Source organism: Anopheles marshallii, chromosome 3 (assembly GCF_943734725.1).
Source record: "Anopheles marshallii chromosome 3, idAnoMarsDA_429_01, whole genome shotgun sequence".
Taxonomy (NCBI): Eukaryota; Metazoa; Arthropoda; class Insecta; order Diptera; family Culicidae; genus Anopheles; species Anopheles marshallii.
The window spans coordinates 19639061-19658045 of record NC_071327.1 but is presented as its reverse complement, the minus strand read 5'-3'; the positions used below and the strand labels follow the sequence as shown (position 1 = coordinate 19658045).

General features: G+C 45.3%; 4 protein-coding genes across 4 annotated transcripts; 1 reads left to right on the top strand and 3 right to left on the bottom strand.

Annotated features, from left to right (window-relative positions):
• Positions 1-897: 897 nt before the first annotated feature.
• LOC128712276 (uncharacterized) lies at positions 898-3628 on the bottom strand. The gene is made up of 6 exons (XM_053807170.1): positions 3583-3628; positions 3232-3493; positions 2421-2519; positions 1509-1773; positions 1350-1419; positions 898-1016 (listed from the first exon to the last, which is right to left on the bottom strand). The coding sequence occupies exons 1-6, from the start codon at positions 3626-3628 to the stop codon at positions 898-900; spliced, it is 861 nt and encodes a 286-aa protein (XP_053663145.1).
• Positions 3629-8046: 4418 nt separating this feature from the next.
• On the bottom strand, positions 8047-8835 carry LOC128714957 (uncharacterized). The gene is made up of 4 exons (XM_053809838.1): positions 8717-8835; positions 8575-8664; positions 8303-8473; positions 8047-8224 (listed from the first exon to the last, which is right to left on the bottom strand). The coding sequence occupies exons 1-4, from the start codon at positions 8833-8835 to the stop codon at positions 8047-8049; spliced, it is 558 nt and encodes a 185-aa protein (XP_053665813.1).
• Positions 8836-10306: 1471 nt separating this feature from the next.
• On the top strand, positions 10307-12010 carry LOC128715119 (lamin Dm0-like). The gene has a single exon (XM_053810000.1). It carries the CDS (start codon positions 10307-10309, stop codon positions 12008-12010), a length of 1704 nt encoding a protein of 567 aa, XP_053665975.1.
• Positions 12011-13870: 1860 nt separating this feature from the next.
• LOC128711387 (peroxisomal acyl-coenzyme A oxidase 3) lies at positions 13871-16246 on the bottom strand. The gene is made up of 5 exons (XM_053806257.1): positions 16112-16246; positions 15116-16039; positions 14563-15037; positions 14323-14500; positions 13871-14243 (listed from the first exon to the last, which is right to left on the bottom strand). Exons 1-5 carry the CDS (start codon positions 16244-16246, stop codon positions 13871-13873), a joined length of 2085 nt encoding a protein of 694 aa, XP_053662232.1.
• Between the last annotated feature and the right edge of the window lie 2739 nt (positions 16247-18985).

Sequence of the window (18985 nt, the reverse complement as noted above, 5' to 3'; positions counted from 1 at the left end):
TTATAGAACTGGTGCGTGATGTTATAGGGCACGATGGAGTTCCGAACGGCACGATCTAGTTGCTTCGCATGTTTGCACTCGGTAGCTTCGGCAGGATGACCTCCGCTCCTATCGATTGACATCCGTTATCAGGCTGCCGTAGGACGTGGGCCGCTAGCAGGCAGGCAGGGTATGATGATACAGAGCAGCATTATAATTCCACCACGATCCGGTGCTTTGTAGCCTTACGGTTTCATTGGTAGTGGAATTTCGAGGAAGCTGCGATCGTATTCCTTCCATTATCAGCTCGCCGGGCGGAAGTAGCTCCTAGCAGGAGGCACACACAACCCGATGTCAGTAAACGCAAAGTCGGTCTAGGTCAAGCATTACCATTAATACGATCCGGTACCAAGGTCGGGAGATGAATGGGACAACGCCCTGGCCTGATGGACACTTGCCGTACAACGGGTAATCGGTAGAACGAAACAAAGAAATGGCACCTTTACTTCAGCTTGCTGATATCGCTTCTGCTTTATTCTCAAAACCACCGTACAGCGGTGAATGTATTAAATTATTAAAAAGGTTCCAAAATGTATTAAAAATAAGATTGTTAGCCGTAAGTACGCCTTGTTCGCAACACACGTTTATTGTCCGATGGACTATCGCTACGAGCTTCCTCGCTACTCCTCGCGCACAGCCACAGCACCATTCGCTATACGCTCCGTCCGATCCTGAGAAGGTTGCTTCATCTGTTTGTGATTTTTTTTTTTGCGCACCCCTGCAGGAAGCAGCACACTCAGAGGGTAGTCGTCGATTGTTTACTCTACATCTTCTCCCTGTCCCGTTTCGCAATGTATAGGTGTTTCGTTAGCACGTTGGGCATGTCGCATGTCGGTTGGGTGATGCGCATGACGCAGTTTAGGAGTGGACACGATGGGTCGTCACTTTGCCATTATCGTTCACCGTCGTCACTGCTTCACGGTGCGTCTGGCCATTGATGTTGGAGGAGGACGAGAAGCTGGACACACCGACGAATCCTGCAAGTAGAGACGGACGGATCATAGCATCAGAATGTGTGGGAATGCGCAACCAATCGTTGACTGTTTGGGAATTCCGATCCTCATGAATATAGCGTTATCTATTTCTTGGAAACAAAAAATGCGCATTACTTTCCACGAAGTAAACAAACCAAACTGCAGTGAAATGTTGTTTTTGATCAGCATCAAAACTTGGCTGGGACTATAACCTCTAACCTAGACCACCTGACTTTAGTTACTCAGCACCTAGACAGTCACTCCTGCGTGACGGGGTTTGGTCCGGACTTCTTACATCAGCATACAAAAAGTCCAACTCATTCTGTTTTGCCTTACCTGGTTTGCCATTTTGGAAGCTAGTCGACTGTTCCGATCCTCCGAAGCGAGTGTCCACATTGGGTACAGCCTACAGAAACAGAGATACACCAAAAAGATCCTCATTATATTTGGATACCTTCAAGAACATATTTCCAAAACATCAAACTCCATACACACCGGATTGTTTGGGTAGACCGAAGCCGTCTGGTGGAATCCACCCGGTCCGAACGATGCAGAAGAGCTGGCCACATTCGGTGCACCAAAGTTCCCGGCCGGATAACGAGTGTTCACGTAGTTGCTACCACCGGCAAAGCCGGGTCCGTACACCGGGAAAGCACCAGCACCGGCACCTGCAAACCCGCCAGCCCCAAAGGCACCATTAAAGGCGGCCTGCTGCTGCTGGAACAGAGCCTGCTGCAGAGCAAACTGCTGTTGGTACAAGCTGGAGCGGGAGGAGATGATGGAGAATGGAGATGGGAATAGTTGTTAGCAAAGCTTCCAAAACTAATACGAAGCAAACACCTATCAAAGAGCTAACACGTCACACGTTCTACATAACATTAGTGTGAGTAACACTTGGAAAGATTTCTTTGAATGTGGTTAACCATTGAAACGGGATTGCAAGGGACTATATCGCTAGTGTATATGGAATTGAATCACACAATGGTAGTTACAATGGATTTGAACTGTCCATTAGTCAGGAAAGGTTTTTATATCACTCGATCCAGTATGGATTCGCATTGGAGTTTAGGATGAAACGAATTGTTTTGATAGGTGATGGAGATTCTCAAGAAAAACGATAAATCTGTCCTCAGTTGATTGATATGTATGAAGATGCCAATCTCACGAAACGATGCCATTTCTCACTTTCCTCACTCACGCCCAGGATCGATCGTGTCGATCATACTCGTTCAAATACACCGGGAAGGAAGGGAAAAGGTTAACTCAAGGTGAACAGGGTTCCCAAAATTGATGAGTTGTGCATGCACATGCTGCTCGGTGGTCGGTGCGCAATCTGCTGCTCCCGTATGGACAAACACAAACAAACAACCGCACAGCCACACGGACGTCCGCGTTGCTTCCAATTACTTGTTCTGTTGATGCGTTGGTCTTCCCCAGACGGGGTTCAGCAATGATGCTGACGCTGACGCCATCGCTCCCGGTCCAGAATAGGATTGTGTCATCGTGCTATGGGAGACGGAGAGCCGCACGCGTTCGTATATGCGATGTTTTGTTTTTTACCATTACCGGGCCGTTTAAACACAAATGGAAGCGATTTTTGGGATAAGGTTCAAAAAACAAAAACCATCACTTAAGCGTCGACAGCAAACGAAGCAAAGCTGTAATAAAAGCTGCTGCTACTGATACGCATTACGTTTCGTTGCGATCGTTTCATCGGCAGGGTCAATTAGCGAAGCTTTATAGCTGGTAGTGGTTTTGCGCAAATAAGCGAAACAATCAAACCCACTGTAAAAGCGTTCCAGTCTGCCCGGTTCGGTTCTAGTGCTTCGGTGCCAAAAAGGGTTGTGGGAATTTACTAGCTCAACAGCGACAATAAAACATCAATATTCCTACAGGCAACAATCGGATGTAGGAAACAACTCCATCATCCATTCAACCAGCTTATCGTGTGCAAGATATTCCTACTTTGTGCTTTGCCATTCAACGATCTTTCAAATATGGTGGCCGGATTCTTAACGCAGGTGCAAGCAAGTGCAAAAGATAAGCAGGTGCAAATGTTAATAGGAATGCATATCTGAGAGATCTAACGATAGACTTCCGGGGGATACATATCGGAAAACCCTAACGACAGCTTACAGACCTGACCAATCACCCAACCATCACCTATAAACCTCATACAGTATCTAAAGCGTAAACAATCGTGAACATTTGGTATTACTTGGCAAAGTTCGCCTGAATGCCCTGGAAGAAGTTGTTGAAGTCAACCGTCGGGTTCGGGTATCCGCCGAATCCGGGCCCGAAGGTACCGGTGCCGGTACCGACCGCCACACCAGCCCCGTTCGGCGTAGTAAAGTGTGTCGTGTAGCCGCCGTTATAACCTGTGTTACCATGGGGGAACTTGTCAGCATAATCGGTTCCGACGGAGACTTGATTATAGAGACCTGTCGCTTTTCCGTCCCGATAGTTCGAGCTGGAGTATCCTGGAATGGTTGGAAACGTGGTGTTGCTATTGTTAGTATCGGAAAAATTCTTCATTTGCTTCAATCACATTATGGTGCCGTCTTCTTACCTGCAGCAGCGCCAGCTACTAACGTACACAGTATGAGAAACTTCATTTTGCTTAATTACCTACAAGAATGGACGAATGAGAGGGAACCAAAAAACGAGCGAAATATATTCGCATGTTAAAATCATTAGCTGCGTGAATTTTAAATATCCCAAAAAAAAAAAACAACAACAAAAAAGGACAAGACTGCTTTCATTAGACGTCATCGGTAACAGACCGAAGATCCGGTTACCAAGAAGACTGACCATCATCGAGTGTGTGACCTACGATAGTGCCACAAAACTACTTTCTCCGTCCAAACGTTGACTCCAACTTTACCGCGGGAGTTCCCCCAAAAATGGACAGAACCGATCAAACCCACAATGCACAACAGCACCTTTATCTTCCACACACCATGAAACCAACCTTCGTTGCCTATCGTTGCCACCGGGATTCATCGCACTGAAAGCTTTCGATAGCACTGCACGGATAGTAAACCGTTTTTTGAAAGGTGTCTTAGCTCCGATTACGTATGATATCACCCGGATCAAAAAAACAAACACCCGAATGGTCAACAGCTGAGCAGAAACTGAGCAGAAAGCATTAAAAATAACCTCATGCGCCGAATCGTTTCGCCCGAGCGAACCGGTTAAGGAGAAGGGGAAGAATTAGTCATACGTTGCAAAATAATCAAAAAAAACACGAGTAAAGGAAGTCTAAGCCGCTCAAGGTGCCGAAAATAGGTGGCAGACCGTACGGTCTGACCGCAACCAATAACAGATAAGCGCAAAATGTCAAATAGTTCGTAAATTGTTGGTAATGTAATTTGAATATATCAAACACTTCAACCCAAATAAAGGTCTCAGGCGTTCATGAAGATAGGCATAAAGATTATAGATCATGAAAAAAATGACACAGACAATATAACTACTTTAACCACATAAATAACATTATTTGGATCCTGGTCGCTGGTGACTCACAATCTTGAAGATGCTTTAGTTTTGTTCACTAATTTACATTTCATTCAGATTCATGTCCATTGTTAACCAAATTGCACCAACGAGAGATGGTTGTACACAGTGTCCTATTTACATTGTCCGTTAACACATTAAAACATAGTCACGTTCGTCGCTTCAACTCTTTCAAGTTAGTAACAATAACAAACCAACCAAGCTAATAATTCCTTCCCCACAGACGTTACTGTGTCCAAGAATTTACTCAGCCACACAGATTTCATCCGTCCGCAGTGAAACAGAGACACGTCGCGCCCAGGCCAGGGTATCACAGGCAAACCAGTTTCTGGATAGCATCGTCGTGGTACTTCCCCACCGTTAAAGAAGAAACTCAGGCAGGCTCGGGTGTGTGTTAAGGGCGGTTGCCGAAAAAATGAAACCGGTTCAACAATGTACGGCACTGCTGGAGGAAGTTCTACATCCAACGTGAGGTGTATTTGAATATGAGGTCGCCACGATTCGACTACCGTGTGGAGGTATTAGGAGGTTTGGTAAATATGCCGGCATGAACACACCACGACGCACAACAATCTATCCGATCGTGTCGTTTTCATGGTCAAGACCAGCGGCAGATTCAGCTGGGCCAACACACTAATTGACACCAGCCACAAGGTTTTTCACGTCCACCCATCCGATCAGTCTTCCCGTGCAACATGCGAAAACCTTCGTCGAAACAGTACTGATAAGCGGTGAGCATACAGCATAACAGTTCACTTTAATGAAGTTTGTAACTTCTCGTGCAACAACACTGTTCGACTGATCTGATCGACCATTCCGTTCGCGAATTGAGCGATTATCAAATGCGCTCCTGTGTCGCTTCTGCATGACTGCACTCGCTACGTTGAGGTCAATCGCACCGATTACATCCAGTCCGTGTGTCAACGTATCAGTGTTCTCTCACAGCCATTGCGATAACGTTTCCTTCCATCTACTATCGCTCAATCACATACATCCACTTACACTGCAGCGCACGAATTTAGTACCGATCCAATAAATGCTCTGTTCGAAAAATACCGCACAAATACACACACACACAACACTCAATCAGAAGATTACGCGTACCACGATCTGTTCGGACGTCAAGTGCGAGAATGGAACGCAACCGCGACCGGTGATGTTGTTTTATACGAACGGTGATCGCGAAGAGCGCAAAAGGGGGCGATCGCGAGCACCGGCGGAAGATTCAGCCGGCGCTCGCAGAAACGAGGTAGATAAACGTACACAACGCAACGCTAAACAAAACGCATTTATGAGCAACGATCTCGCACACACGAGAAACAAAAAAGCAAAGCGCTGTATCAGAAACCGGTTCCGGATGGGCCGTCTTCTCATCATTCTGCATAATGCGTCCCTCATATCTGCAAACCGAAATGCGCCGGTACGGTGTTCGGTTTCGGCTGTTATAATTAATGTAAAACCAACCAAAAAAACTAAAAATATTGCTTACAATAGGCAAGATATCGAGCAGTGGAGTAGACCAAAGAAAGTTGATCTTTTTCAGGGGAAATTTTTTATAAAAACTGATCCTTACTTTATAGTGCCGTCACAACACCCAGCTGGTGACATTGAAAATTCTTATACGTACTACGCACAGACGCCCAGCATGATCGAGGCGCTCGTTGGTGCTGTCTGGCGGTCTTTAAGGGCGAAGGACATACCCGGTTTGTTTTTTGAAAAACAACAACAAAACAGTCATTCACCTTCCGACAGGGTGTTTCGGGTGGGTTAGCCGTCGTGCGTGGCATTGAGTTCTTCCTACCGGCTTTTAGACGGCACTCTTTCCAATAAAGTGAGTGTATCAGTACCTTAAGCAAATTAGTGTCAATCTGTTTCAATTCGTGTGGTTCGTGTCCAGTAAAGTATAGTACGAAGTGTATTATACAAATATTGCATTGATCCCGGATGTAGCCAATTCCCTCTTGATCATCGCTTTCACGATTCTTCAATCGTACGGTTCTCCTGATTTCACATTGGGATTTCCCCCGACCAGCCAAACAATGGCTAATTTTGTGGAGACGCGGAAAAGATGAGAATCTTAGATGGGTTGTTTTTTTTGTTTAGTTTAAATTCATGAAAGCAACTCAAGCAACAGAAATCATGGTTATGGGACCACCTTTATGATGGAATTATGATGTAGCCCAAGAACAGTGTGATAGGTGATCAAATCATTTGAAGGGGTCAATCAATTATTACGTAACGCATTTTTTTTCATTAATTTCTCCATTTCTGTCTACATTTCTGTCATTTGCCACTGAAATAGAGTTAATAAAACATTGGTATTCGATAGGAAAAAATACGATTAAGGAAGCTTGATAAGCAATGTGTAACTTGACACGATAAAATTCAACTATTATTAGCTGGTATACTGACTTCAAACACGATAATACAACCGATGATGATGATGCTCGTTCTAATTCATGAAAATTGATCATTGTTCCGAGAATGCGACCAAGCACTGAATGGTACTAAGCGATTGAAAACTGAAGTTCAATGGAAATATCAAATTCTGATTGTTTTTTCTCAAATTACAATTTTTACCAAAGTGTGACAGATGGGGATAAATGGATACCACATTACGAGACGTGGCCGAGCAATCACGTCAGATCAAACGCGATGAAGATTCGGAGATTGTTTAGTGCTCTACAAGCGCAGTTCTTCGTTCAAGGGTCGACATGTGATAGTGGATGTAAACTAGATCCAACGCTACACACCTAAATCCAACAAATCAACATCTTAGTGACCATCAGAACGTATCCAGACCGAAAACTTTGACGATGTAACATCTACAAGTAGATAGATTCCAGTAGATAGTAGACCGTCGATTCTCTGGGACCTGATTACCCGGCGGGCTGATTATCCATGAGCTAAAACATGACGGCTAGTAGAATAGTTTTGTTTTTGAACCGTTTCACCCCGTTTAACTGGTTGGCCTTGAGAAACTTGAGTTTTCTATAAACAGTTTATCTTGTTAACTTCCTTCCTGAAGAATGTTCCATATTGTAAATAAAGAATGACTTTTAATATTAAAAGCATATGAATTCTTTTAACGTTAAATTGACATCTTCATGTTCAATTACTGCTCGTAAGAACCTGATGTTCCTGTTATCCGTAGAAATCGATTAACCAGTTTACAGCCGCTCCGCGTTTCCCCGTATAATCGACCATATAATTTATATGAAAATTTATAAAATTAATTACGTTTTCATAATTGTTCCATAAGCGCGGATCTGTAAAGAATCTAACGAAAATTTAAACCATCCCTTCTCCTCATGTAACAAATCGTAACGGTGGTACTAACCTCCTCCCCAGCGTTACGCAAGAACAGCGTTACGTAATAAATGACTGTGCCCTTATTACTGTTTTATCACACTGAACATCATCACAGAGGGTAATATTTTTCATGAAGACATTATTTATTTGCCATTTTCTCAACAATCGTGCACATGCCAACTGCAGCGGGAGGGGAGGGGCGATTTTAGCCGAGCTTTTTGAAAAACTTGCTCCAGCGCCTGCTCAGCAATAGTGTTTTGGCGTTTCCTGTTTTACGGCTTGTTCCCGAACTGCTTTCGGCGGTCACAGAACCATGCGTTGATCCAGCAGCTGCAGCAGAACCGGCGTCCGTGTTGCCGTTCGTCGAAACCGATCCACTATGGCTACGGATTAGATAAAAACACATTTTATATAATATAAAAAGCACTAAAGCTTCTTTCAACAGCTGATATATCGCACACCTTATAGCGATCGGTCTGTTGTGTACTGACGTGGCGATAGATGTCGAATGGGACACGGAAACTCCCGGCAGTGCTACGCCACCGCCCGTTCCCGGTGGAACAGCACCCGGTATAAGGGAAGGAATGATCGTGCCAAGAATTGGCAGGACGGCTGGCAACACAAGCGACGCTCTGCGATGTTTACCGCAATAAAAAAACCAAAAAAAATCACACACTATAAATCTTTTCAAGCACCGTTTACTACAGTATTTTTTCCCACAGCCACCACTTACCCAGGAAACGTTTTCGGTTCCTCGCGGCTTGCTGCCACTCCCGTCACCACCAGCACACAGCCTATTAATCTTTCGTAACGCATATTGTCGCTATTGAAAGACGGATAAAACTTGCACAAAGCTACCAAGATCCGATGTTCACCGGATGATACACTGACGGCACTTCAAATCACCGCCAAAGCTCGTAATGAAATCAACGATCTGCAACCAAACGCGTCCGAGGTATGCGTCGATCCGAACGAACAACAAGCGGTCATCCATTATCCAGCACCATCCAGGGGTTTAATAAAACTTTTTAACTAACCCAACCCCGCTTTGGCCACTGTATCGTGCAGGGGTGATATTTAAACCGTTTCGGAGGAATACACCGACACGTGGCGGAGGGTTTTGGGACGGCTCAAGGTTAATTAGGTACGTCGCCAAACGTCGGCCACGATCGGCGATGGGAAAATGATCATCAATTGCGTCTGTAAAAGGATTCGCTTATAATTTTGCAACGGTGCAATGATGGTCGATCGTGGTTGTGATTGCGCCCGCCTAGTTGCAACTGATGCAATCGTTCCGTGCATATGCGTTGTTGGTGAACTACTGAATAGGTTCGTGTTGTTCATAAGTAAAAGTAGAATATGAAATATGTGTTGCATGGAATAAGGAATAATGATCGCACCCATGTGGGATTCGATTCAACCAAAACAAGTCAGCAATGCTATTTAAATTATTTTTAAAACTCGCCATGGAAGAATGAAGTCAGAGATGAAGAAATAAGATACAGGTAGTTCCCGAGACCCGCGGTTCCTATTATAATTGCTAATTGTGAAAATTGCTTGAAAATACCTTCCTTTTTCATATAAAACATTGTTTTTTTTATTTCTGTTAACGTTTTCTTTCGAAAAGTTGCCTAAATTGCCGTATAAATAAATTACAAAGAAGGAAGCCGACTCTGAAACTTTGCAGTATAAACGATATTGCACCAGGATTCGAGTTACGCGAATCTTGTTATAGCGGTCCGCAATAGTAGCGCATCTCAGGAACTGCCTGTATTTGATTGGATACGGAGTGATCCGAAGAAGGATCTAATTGTAGTATCTAATCCGGATCCCGATGCCCAACACTAGTTCGAACCCGAACTAAACTAATTTTAGCACAACGAACGCACAGTGGTCGTTCAAGACGATGCTGTCCTAAAAACATCCTTTTTTGTATCGAAAAGAAAACAATCACCGTTGCGAGTTAGAATTGTTATTGGATGTAATTAAATTAATCATTAAATTAATCACTGCATTAAATGCAACAAAACGCTAAAAGAAAGGCAATAGAACAAGCTTCTATTCCGTTGACGATCACAGACGCTCTGGAAATGTTCTAAATAGCACAGGAATCCGCCATTGCACTAAATCTGCTGTAAAGCAAAGAGCGCCATGGTGAACCGTTGTGAAAGAGATACAGACACTAGTCGTCATTGTTCACATAAATTCAGTTCCCGCCGAAGTACCGTGGTGTACCATTTATTCATCGCGCATTCTTCTAAGTCGCAGCCATAAGGGTGTTTAAACGAAAAAAACAATTGTGCAAAAGTGTTTAAAACCTCCATGCGCAGCTAAGTAAGTGTCTATATTCCGTAAAACTTCCGTACGCTATATACGGTGGCCCGTTGAGGTTAATCGCATTGTACGCCTGTGTTCGCCGTTTCCAGGAAGAGAATTTATTGTTTCGTCCAACGGCCAGCTGAAAAATGTCACAAAAAACGAAGAAGCCATCGGCAAAACCGTCCTCCACGACGGCCAACACGCCCAGTGGTGCCCAGTCCGTGTCGTCATCCGCATCGACCGTGTCAAGCGCATCGGAATCGATGGAGACGGCCCTCAGCCCGACGCGCCACAGTCGGCTGCATGAAAAAAACAGTCTCATGAATCTGAACGATCGGTTGGCCTGCTACATCGATCGAGTACGGTTTTTGGAGCAGGAAAACTCCCGTCTATCGCTTGAGCTGTCCACTCTACAGGATACCGCTGCCCGGGAAGTGTCCGGGCTGAAGGCCATATATGAACACGAGCTGGCGGACGCACGCAAACTGCTAGATGAAACGGCACGCGAGAAGGCGAAGATGGAAATAGAGTCAAAGCGCACCTTGGAGGAAAATGACCAATTGCGTACCAAGCTGAACCGGCGCACAAAGGAGGTCAGCGAGCTGGAAAGGGAGGCGCGTGCAAATGAGGCCCGGTGCATCGAGTTGACCGCCAACTTCAACAGTGTCTGTTCGGAGCGGAAGAAGCTGCAGGATGAGCTCCGGGAAGCGGAAAAAGAGACGGACAAGCTGCGCCGCTCGTTCGAAGCGATACGGAAGGATTTCGAGCACGAAACGCTGATCCGGGTCGATTTGGAAAACAATATCCAAAGTTTGCGCGAGGAGCTCACGTTCAAGGAGCAAGTACACAGCCAGGAACTGAGCGAGAGTAAACTACGCCGGCAGAGTGAGATCAGCGAAATCGATGGCTTTCTCATGGAGCAGTACGAGACGAAGCTGCAGCAGACGCTCCAGGAGTTGCGCGATCAGTACGAGCAACAGCTGCGCCTGAATCGGGACGAAATGGGCAACCTGTTTGAGGGACGCATCCAAGCGCTAGAGGAGCGATTGGTAAGCGAACGTGCCCGGTATGACGAGGAAAAAGCCAAGTTCCAAAAGCAACACGATCAGATGCGCACCGAGATGGACGTTCAGTTGAAGGATTATCAGGATCTGATGGATATCAAGATTTCGCTCGACATGGAAATATCGGCGTACGATAAGCTTCTGTCGACGGAAGAGACGCGTCTCAACATTACGCCGAACGTGACCAGCTCCAGCTCGGCTGCCGGTGCCGCTGCGTTCACCTCCAGCTCACGGCTGTTCCGTACGCCTTCGCTTAAACGCAAGCGCAACAATCTGGACGAATCGTTGGATTATTCCGTGGTGGCTTCGGCCAAAGGTGACATCGAGGTGACGGAGTGTGATCCCGACGGTCGGTTCGTGCGCATCGCAAACAAATCGAAACAGGAGTACAAGCTGGACGGTTGGCAGCTGGTTCGTCGGCCGGCGGATGCTTCCGAGATATGCTATCGGTTCCCGAAGTCGGCCAAAATCGAGGGCAACGGTATAGTAACGGTGTGGGCAACCGTGGCGAACCGGAAACCGGATCCACCGACCGATCTGGTAATGAAGAGCGCCTTGTGGACGGTAACGGATACGATGGTGACCGTGCTGCTGAACGAAGAAGGCGATGAGATGGCGACGGTCGAACGGCACCGCATGATGAAGCCACCGAAGGACAAATACTTCCACGAGGAGAGTGGCTGCCGGCTAGCGGTGTATTCGACATCCGGCGTGAACAGGTCACCATCAGCATCGTCGATCGGGCGGATTCCAAACAAAAACGATGAACAGTGTGCCGTAATGTAAAGCGTTTAGGTTCCTTGATTTATTTTTCACGCTTTTTCCAAATCTCATTGTAGTGTTTTGTTCTATAAACATTGTCAAGTATCATATCCGTACGCGCACACCGCCTCCATTCGTTAGGTCATTTTGAAGGTAAAAATGTAAAAACCCCGCGAACGAGACACACGCAACACAACGGAGTGGTATTTTTTTGTTATGATAAAATATAAACCTTAATATGGATCAATAAATGCATGCAGTTCTGATCAATTGTTCGCATTTAAAGACATTTTTTGTTGAACGAATTTTTCTCATAGAACAATCTATATTAACAACAGTACTCAAGGATGAGATGCGTTCAAGAAACGCGTCTTATATGCATGTATTCATGTTTGTTTCCATCTAGGTTTGTGGTTCGTGTATATAAGAATGTGTATATATTTCGCATGTAGATAAACATTTCCTACGCACTGTGGCACCCTTTCTCCTACAGCAACCTACCCTATCCCGGTTTTAACCTTGCCGGGCCCCATCAAACACATATATGACACTCTGTTTTCATTTGCCAGTGCACGAAACGGTTTTTACATACATCGACGGAAAATGATGGTGCACATACAGCAGGGAGAGGTTTCGTTTGTTTATTATATGCAGGAGAAACATCACTTGCACACTATTATTATCGCGATCTCTGCATTACGTACACCGAAGAGGTGGGGTTTCAATTATATAAAATACCACGCAACAACAGGATCGTCCGAAACGACAGTGGGGTAGGTAAGAACAAATCAGGCGTAGACGGGGCAGGATGCCTAAGAACAGTTCCAAATTTTCACCAACATTGTGTACCACCCCTCACAGGTTAACATGAACTGTTGCGCCACTAAACGGGATTTACAACGATCGTAAATACACATTCACTATAAAAATCATTGTATTTTGTTTCAATAGACAATTGTGTTACACATTCTCTAGCTAGGCTGATTTTGACTATTCGCGAGATGTAGATATAGGAATATAGATAAGACACATTTTCTTTTTCACGAATTGATTTGTCCTGCTGGTGAGGTTCTGGGGGACCTCCATTTTTTTCGGGTAGCAGTTGTAATTAACGATCAAGAGATTACATCGAACTAATTTAACACACAGGACTACAAACAAGAACAAGTGGAGTACAGGAATTAAAAAAAAGGTTTCCAGATTTATCGGTTTGACCGCGACTTTCTAACAGTAAGATAGAGAGAGAAACACTTTACTGAGTACTGGGGCGGGGGAACGTTCACTAACAACTAGCATACGCAATCGATCAACCGTCGATCGAAGTACCAACATCAATTACGAACGAAACGAACATATATGCGTGCTTCTCTAACGAACATCTTATACGCCAAACCCACAATAATACTGCACGGGGGTGCGTTCCTTTTGCGTGATGCTATGCTCCTCACCATACAGCATAAAAAAAACACGATTAACAGGCAACATCTACGTGCAGGAGTTTACACTTTTCGTTTTATACCTTCCGGTCGCGCGTTTACACGATATATACGACGGTGGTTCGCCTGCATTTGAGGAACGTCACGTCCGGATTGCACTTATACTGTGTGTGGTGTGTGTGTTTTCTTTTTCCATTATGCAATAGGACGATATTGGCTCGTCCTGATCGAGCGGTATAGAAAAAAACACAGCTAAAACATATACTCTAAAACATACACACAACAACAACAAAAAAACCCGTAAAATATTTCGCTTTCCGAAGCGGCATCGATGAACAAGCCATCGTTCAGCCTCAAAACCCTGTCTGATTCCAGTTCCGTTTTCCACACGCGTATCCCTATCCCTTCTGCTCGACTTGTTGTGTTTTTGTTTTGTTTTACAAACGCTCTACAGTTTACTCTTCAGCTTAGACGGTATCACGTCCTTCCACCAGGACGCTCGTTCCAGCGCACCCGGATTGGTCATAAACACCGACTGAATATTCTCGTACAATCGCCCGTCGGATTTGGCGATTACCGAGTTTAGTACCCAGTCAGGTGGAGCCAGTGCATCGGCAATGGCTACGGCGGAATCGTTCAGGGCGCCACACATTCGCAGCAGCGTATCGCGTACTGCGTCCGCAAACTGTGAACCCTTGGCGAATGAACCAGCGTAGAAGGTGGTCATGTGTCGATCGAGACACCACATACCGTAGATCAAATACACCCGGAAGAGCACCGGACGCAGTTCCTCCTTTACGTCACCACGAGCACATCGGGATCTACAAAAAAGGAACGGAATAATTATTACAGTTCCAACGCGTTAGACATTTCCCAACCAAAGGGTAACGTTTCTCTCACCTGAAACTCTCCAATGCGTAATACTCCGCGTACGCACGGCTTAAATCTCGCGCCCGATAGACCTGACAGTTGTTACGTGCCGTAAACGTATCCAAACCGACCTTGTTGGCTTCCTCCATCTTTGCTACACTTTCCTTAAGCAACCAACACATGAGCCATTCGTAGCACTGACTGACGACTGTATAAAGGCAATAAAGATTAGAAAATATCTCCCACAAAACACAGCGCGATAGAACTTACAGTCCGAGCTTTCGATGTGAACTCCCTTACGCAGCAGAGCTTCAAAATCACTGGCCAATATTGCGTTCCTGCGTGTGATAAAGCTGGCCGTTCCCACCGGACTCTCCACCTGCGCGTTCTTCCACTGCCTGATGAGCCAATTGGAAGCCTGCTGGCCCAGCACATTATTGTCACCTTCGTAAGTACAGCTAGGATCGTGATTGTTACGCAGCTCGCCCAAATTGGCCGCCCGCAGGTAACCGTGACCGCCGCAAGCTTCGCGCGATTCTTGAATCGCATCACGTGCCGTCCACGTAACGAGCGGTTTCGACGATGACACCAGCGCGTGTATCTCCGACACGATCTGGGTCAGCAGCTCGAATCCGTTCGATTCGGCTTGAGATTTCTGCACCGTCTCGAGATAGATCTCGGTCATGGCAAACACCGACACCTTAAGTACGCAGGCCGCAGCCAGATAGGGAAATATGCGCCATTGCTGCAACAATACCAAAAAACGTGTTACCAAAGTGTGTTCTAAACTGAACTTCCGATGACACGACTCCGCCCAACTTACATGCAACTGATACTCGATGATCGATTGCTCCGGTCCATTCCGGTCCGTTCCGAACTGTTTCCTCAGCGCGGCATACCTCACCGCAATGACGGCCGCATGCGATAGCGTGTTGGACGACTCCTGCATGATGCCCAACCGTCCCGCGGAGAAAGATTCTAGCACCGCGCCAAGAATTTTGCCCGGCTCGCTGAACGTGCTCTCGTACACACCCTCCGGCGTCACATCACCGGTGCGGTTCAGCAAATTCTCACGCGGTATACGATAGTTGTTGAACATCACGAAACCATTGTCGATCCCATTTAGGCCGATCTTTTCGCCAATATCGCCCACCGTCACGCCCGGGTAGGGCAGTAACGTTTTCGGATCGCGTATCGGCACGAGAAAGCCTTGCAGTCCATGATTTTCCCCATCGGCGGTGTAGAGAATAGCGAACAGTAGCGCTATCGAGGCCGTTTTGCCCAGATTGCCGATCCAGCATTTGGCCGCCTCAAAATCGGGCGTGTGTATAATGAACTCTTGTGTGGTCGGATCGTACGTTGCGGTTGTGCGACATCGTTTCGTGTTGCTACCGTGCGATACCTCCGTGATCGCTAAGCATGTAATGATCTCCCGGTTCCACGCCTTATTGTACACGTCCTGGTGACGCTCGGTACCCATCGCAAGCAGCGAGTTCGTGAACAGCCCAACGCCGAGTGCAATTTTTACGGACAGGCTTGGACATACGGCGTGGAGCGCTTCGTTGATGCTCATCAGATAACGCACACGATATTTGTAGGGTTTCGAATAGATCTCTGGTGGTGCGAGTTCCAGATCGGCGATACGATTCACCTGCCTTGCGGCGCGTTCTTTCTGCTGATCGACCGACAATGTAGCCGTAACCGGTGAGAACAGCGGTTCCGATTCCAATCGGCGCCATATGTCGTACTGCAAAAAAGGGAGTAGGAGATTAGTGGGGATTTTTTTTCGAAAGATTGATCGCGATCAGTACTAACTTACTTTTATTTTCACGAGCTCTTTATCCTCTAGCACTAGCCGAAATTCTTTCCAGTTAAACTGAGCCTTCGATCGATAAGCACACAGTGGTCCACGTGGTACATCCGGTATTACTGAACATTCCTCTTGTATTGGCATTGTGTCTATGATGTGTGTGTTGGAATTAAGCAGACGACAATGTTATGCACGCGTGAGATTCTGGAAAAATAAAGAAGAAAAAAAAACGGAATAAGACATTATTAATTATTTGCATAACCATTGTCAAAAATGTAAATGTACTCGAGCACGTAAACCACGCGACGGAACAGAGTAGAAGAAACCAGGAAGATATCAGTAATAAACCATCCCAAGCACGCTGCTTGGAGTACGTCATGTTTTGGACGACCATATGATAGAATCACTCAACAACCGGGCACAAGCACTCGAGACAATTCGTCATCAAACGTTGTTTTGAGAATGTACGAGGCATTGGACATGTTTTAAATAGAAGGGCGGAAGAAAACACCTGTTGAAGATGTGTTTTTAGCATCGCGACGTACGTCCCACACACGGGTCAAAATTATTAAAAACCCAATAGAAGCGTCGTGTATCCGTAGAACGTATAGACCGACTCTTAACTTCTTCTTCTTGGTGTAACGATGATCTTTTACTAGGCCATTGCCTGCCGTTTCTGGCTTACTAGATTTATTTTACCACGTGATGGTCAGTCCTTGCGCTACGGATCCGGACGGGATTTTGGACCGGTCCTGTCGTGTGAAGACCGGCGCCACTATCAACACACCATCTTTTGGATGATGTATTAAAGCTAGGTTAAAACCCCACTTCGTTTCACACATTCCACGCCAATTGGTCGCTTTGTTAGCACATTAGGAACTATTAGTACCGTGGCACACCGTCCGTTTAGTGGAAACCTCCGGTGGTTTCAAAGACAATACCAAAAGCGAATGAAAAGTGTGTTGCAATTAGCTGCTGCAAATGTGCAGTGTCGAGGGCGAAGTCTTCACCTACCGAACGATACCTGACGATGGACGCGTGCCACAATACTTTGGATACATGTGCGAAGAAGATACCTTATCTTGCTTATGATCGCGCCATACATTGTGCTTTGCGCTTGATCGCACATACAAGCGCTCGATCATAAAACAAACCGTGAATCACTGTGCAAATTGATTGCACAACTGTAGCCTCAAGCTTAATGCGTATGATTAAACCGCTTATCTGCTTGCTGTAAGAATGATAAGCAACAGCGCTAGGTGTCAATTAGATTGGTTATAGAGAGGTTTCATAATAAGTCTTTAGTGAGCGATACCTCACTTACAGGAGATTATCTGAAGCGCACGGCAGCAAATCAGTGTGTCAGAATCAGAGTCGTAATAAAAAAGTTAAAAAAAACTCGCAAAGGTATCATACGTCGAACTTGCGACGTATGCCACACCTTTTTCTTATCACGTCTTATCTACTGTTTGGGCGAATATTAGACTATGTACAGAGGACCATATCAGACAGGAACTGTGGGCCCAGATGTGAATTTTTTGTAACTCAACTCATGCTTTTAATTCGTTAGTTTACAACATTGTGACCCATTTAACGTTAAAAAATAACAACATTACAGTCAAACGTAGACGCGAGTATGTTATTCTACCAAACGCAGACGTTCTGTTAAGTGAAGATTTATGCTCAGTAGATCGAAATCTGGGAACATATTGTTAAGCGACTGACTAGGAGCTTCACAAGCTCCTACTCTTAGCAGACTTTATCAAGACACGAAATGCAGCTAGTATCGTATTTGGGTCCTCCATGGCCATGAGTCTTGAACGATACGGGCCGAGGACGTCAACACTTCCTACGGACTAACTTTGGCGATATTTTTTAAGGTCCGTGAACAAGGAGAATGAACCAAGTGCCAACTGAACTGTTTGGTGTTTGGTGTGGTGTTTGGTATAAGATGGATGGGACGCTTAATAAGGATGCCTCCCGGAGACTTCCAGGATGTTGGAGATGCCTGGAAACGAACTCCTGAACTGTTTGGTGTATCAGATACATCCTGACGGTGGCCAAGGCTGCAAGGATGAGATGTTTGGGACACTTAATAAGGATGCCTCCCGGCGACTTCCAGGACATCGGAGTAGCCTGAGAACGGATTGGTGATCTCTGAATGACGTCCTCAACTGTGAGAAGGCCAAGAACAAAAAGTAGCTCCAAAAATAAGCTATTTTAAGGATTTTTAAAAGAACAACCACACAATGCTGAGCCTTTAAAACCCACACATTTAAAAAAAAAAACACTTTTAAATAACCACAAGTGCTGGATATGGGGTATTATCATGAGAAAGTGTTCAACTTCAAGAGTTGAATGCACAGTAGAGCACAAAGCACTGTAGAAACACCCGCGTTTGCTTTACCCTGAGGCGTTTCGTCATTTTGGTATACATGAGATAAGTATCGGGAAAAAATATCTGGTGAAGGTGGAGTAGGAATATCTGGTGACAATTTCAAACCAATTGTCTCACAGATCTCCAAGAAATTCTAAGCCCCGCTAACGTTAATGAGTAACGCGTTGCTAACGTTATTGACACGTTCGGTCATTAAAGATATGAAATTTACGGATTCTTTGCTTCATAACTCCGTAGTTTGTCGTTATATTGATAAGAAAATTCTGCCAAATGTTCCTGAAACCCCCAACCAATGCTTTTTATTTATTATACCGATTGTACATAATCATACAGTTGATTTAATGGTAAAGAATATTGACGTTACAGTTTCATTGGATTTTTTGAGTTGTAGTCTCACAAAAAAAAACTCAGTTTCGTAGGGCAGGGCAATGAATGTTAATGCTTATTTGACAAAGTGTGGATGGGGCTATGTTATCGCAGACCAC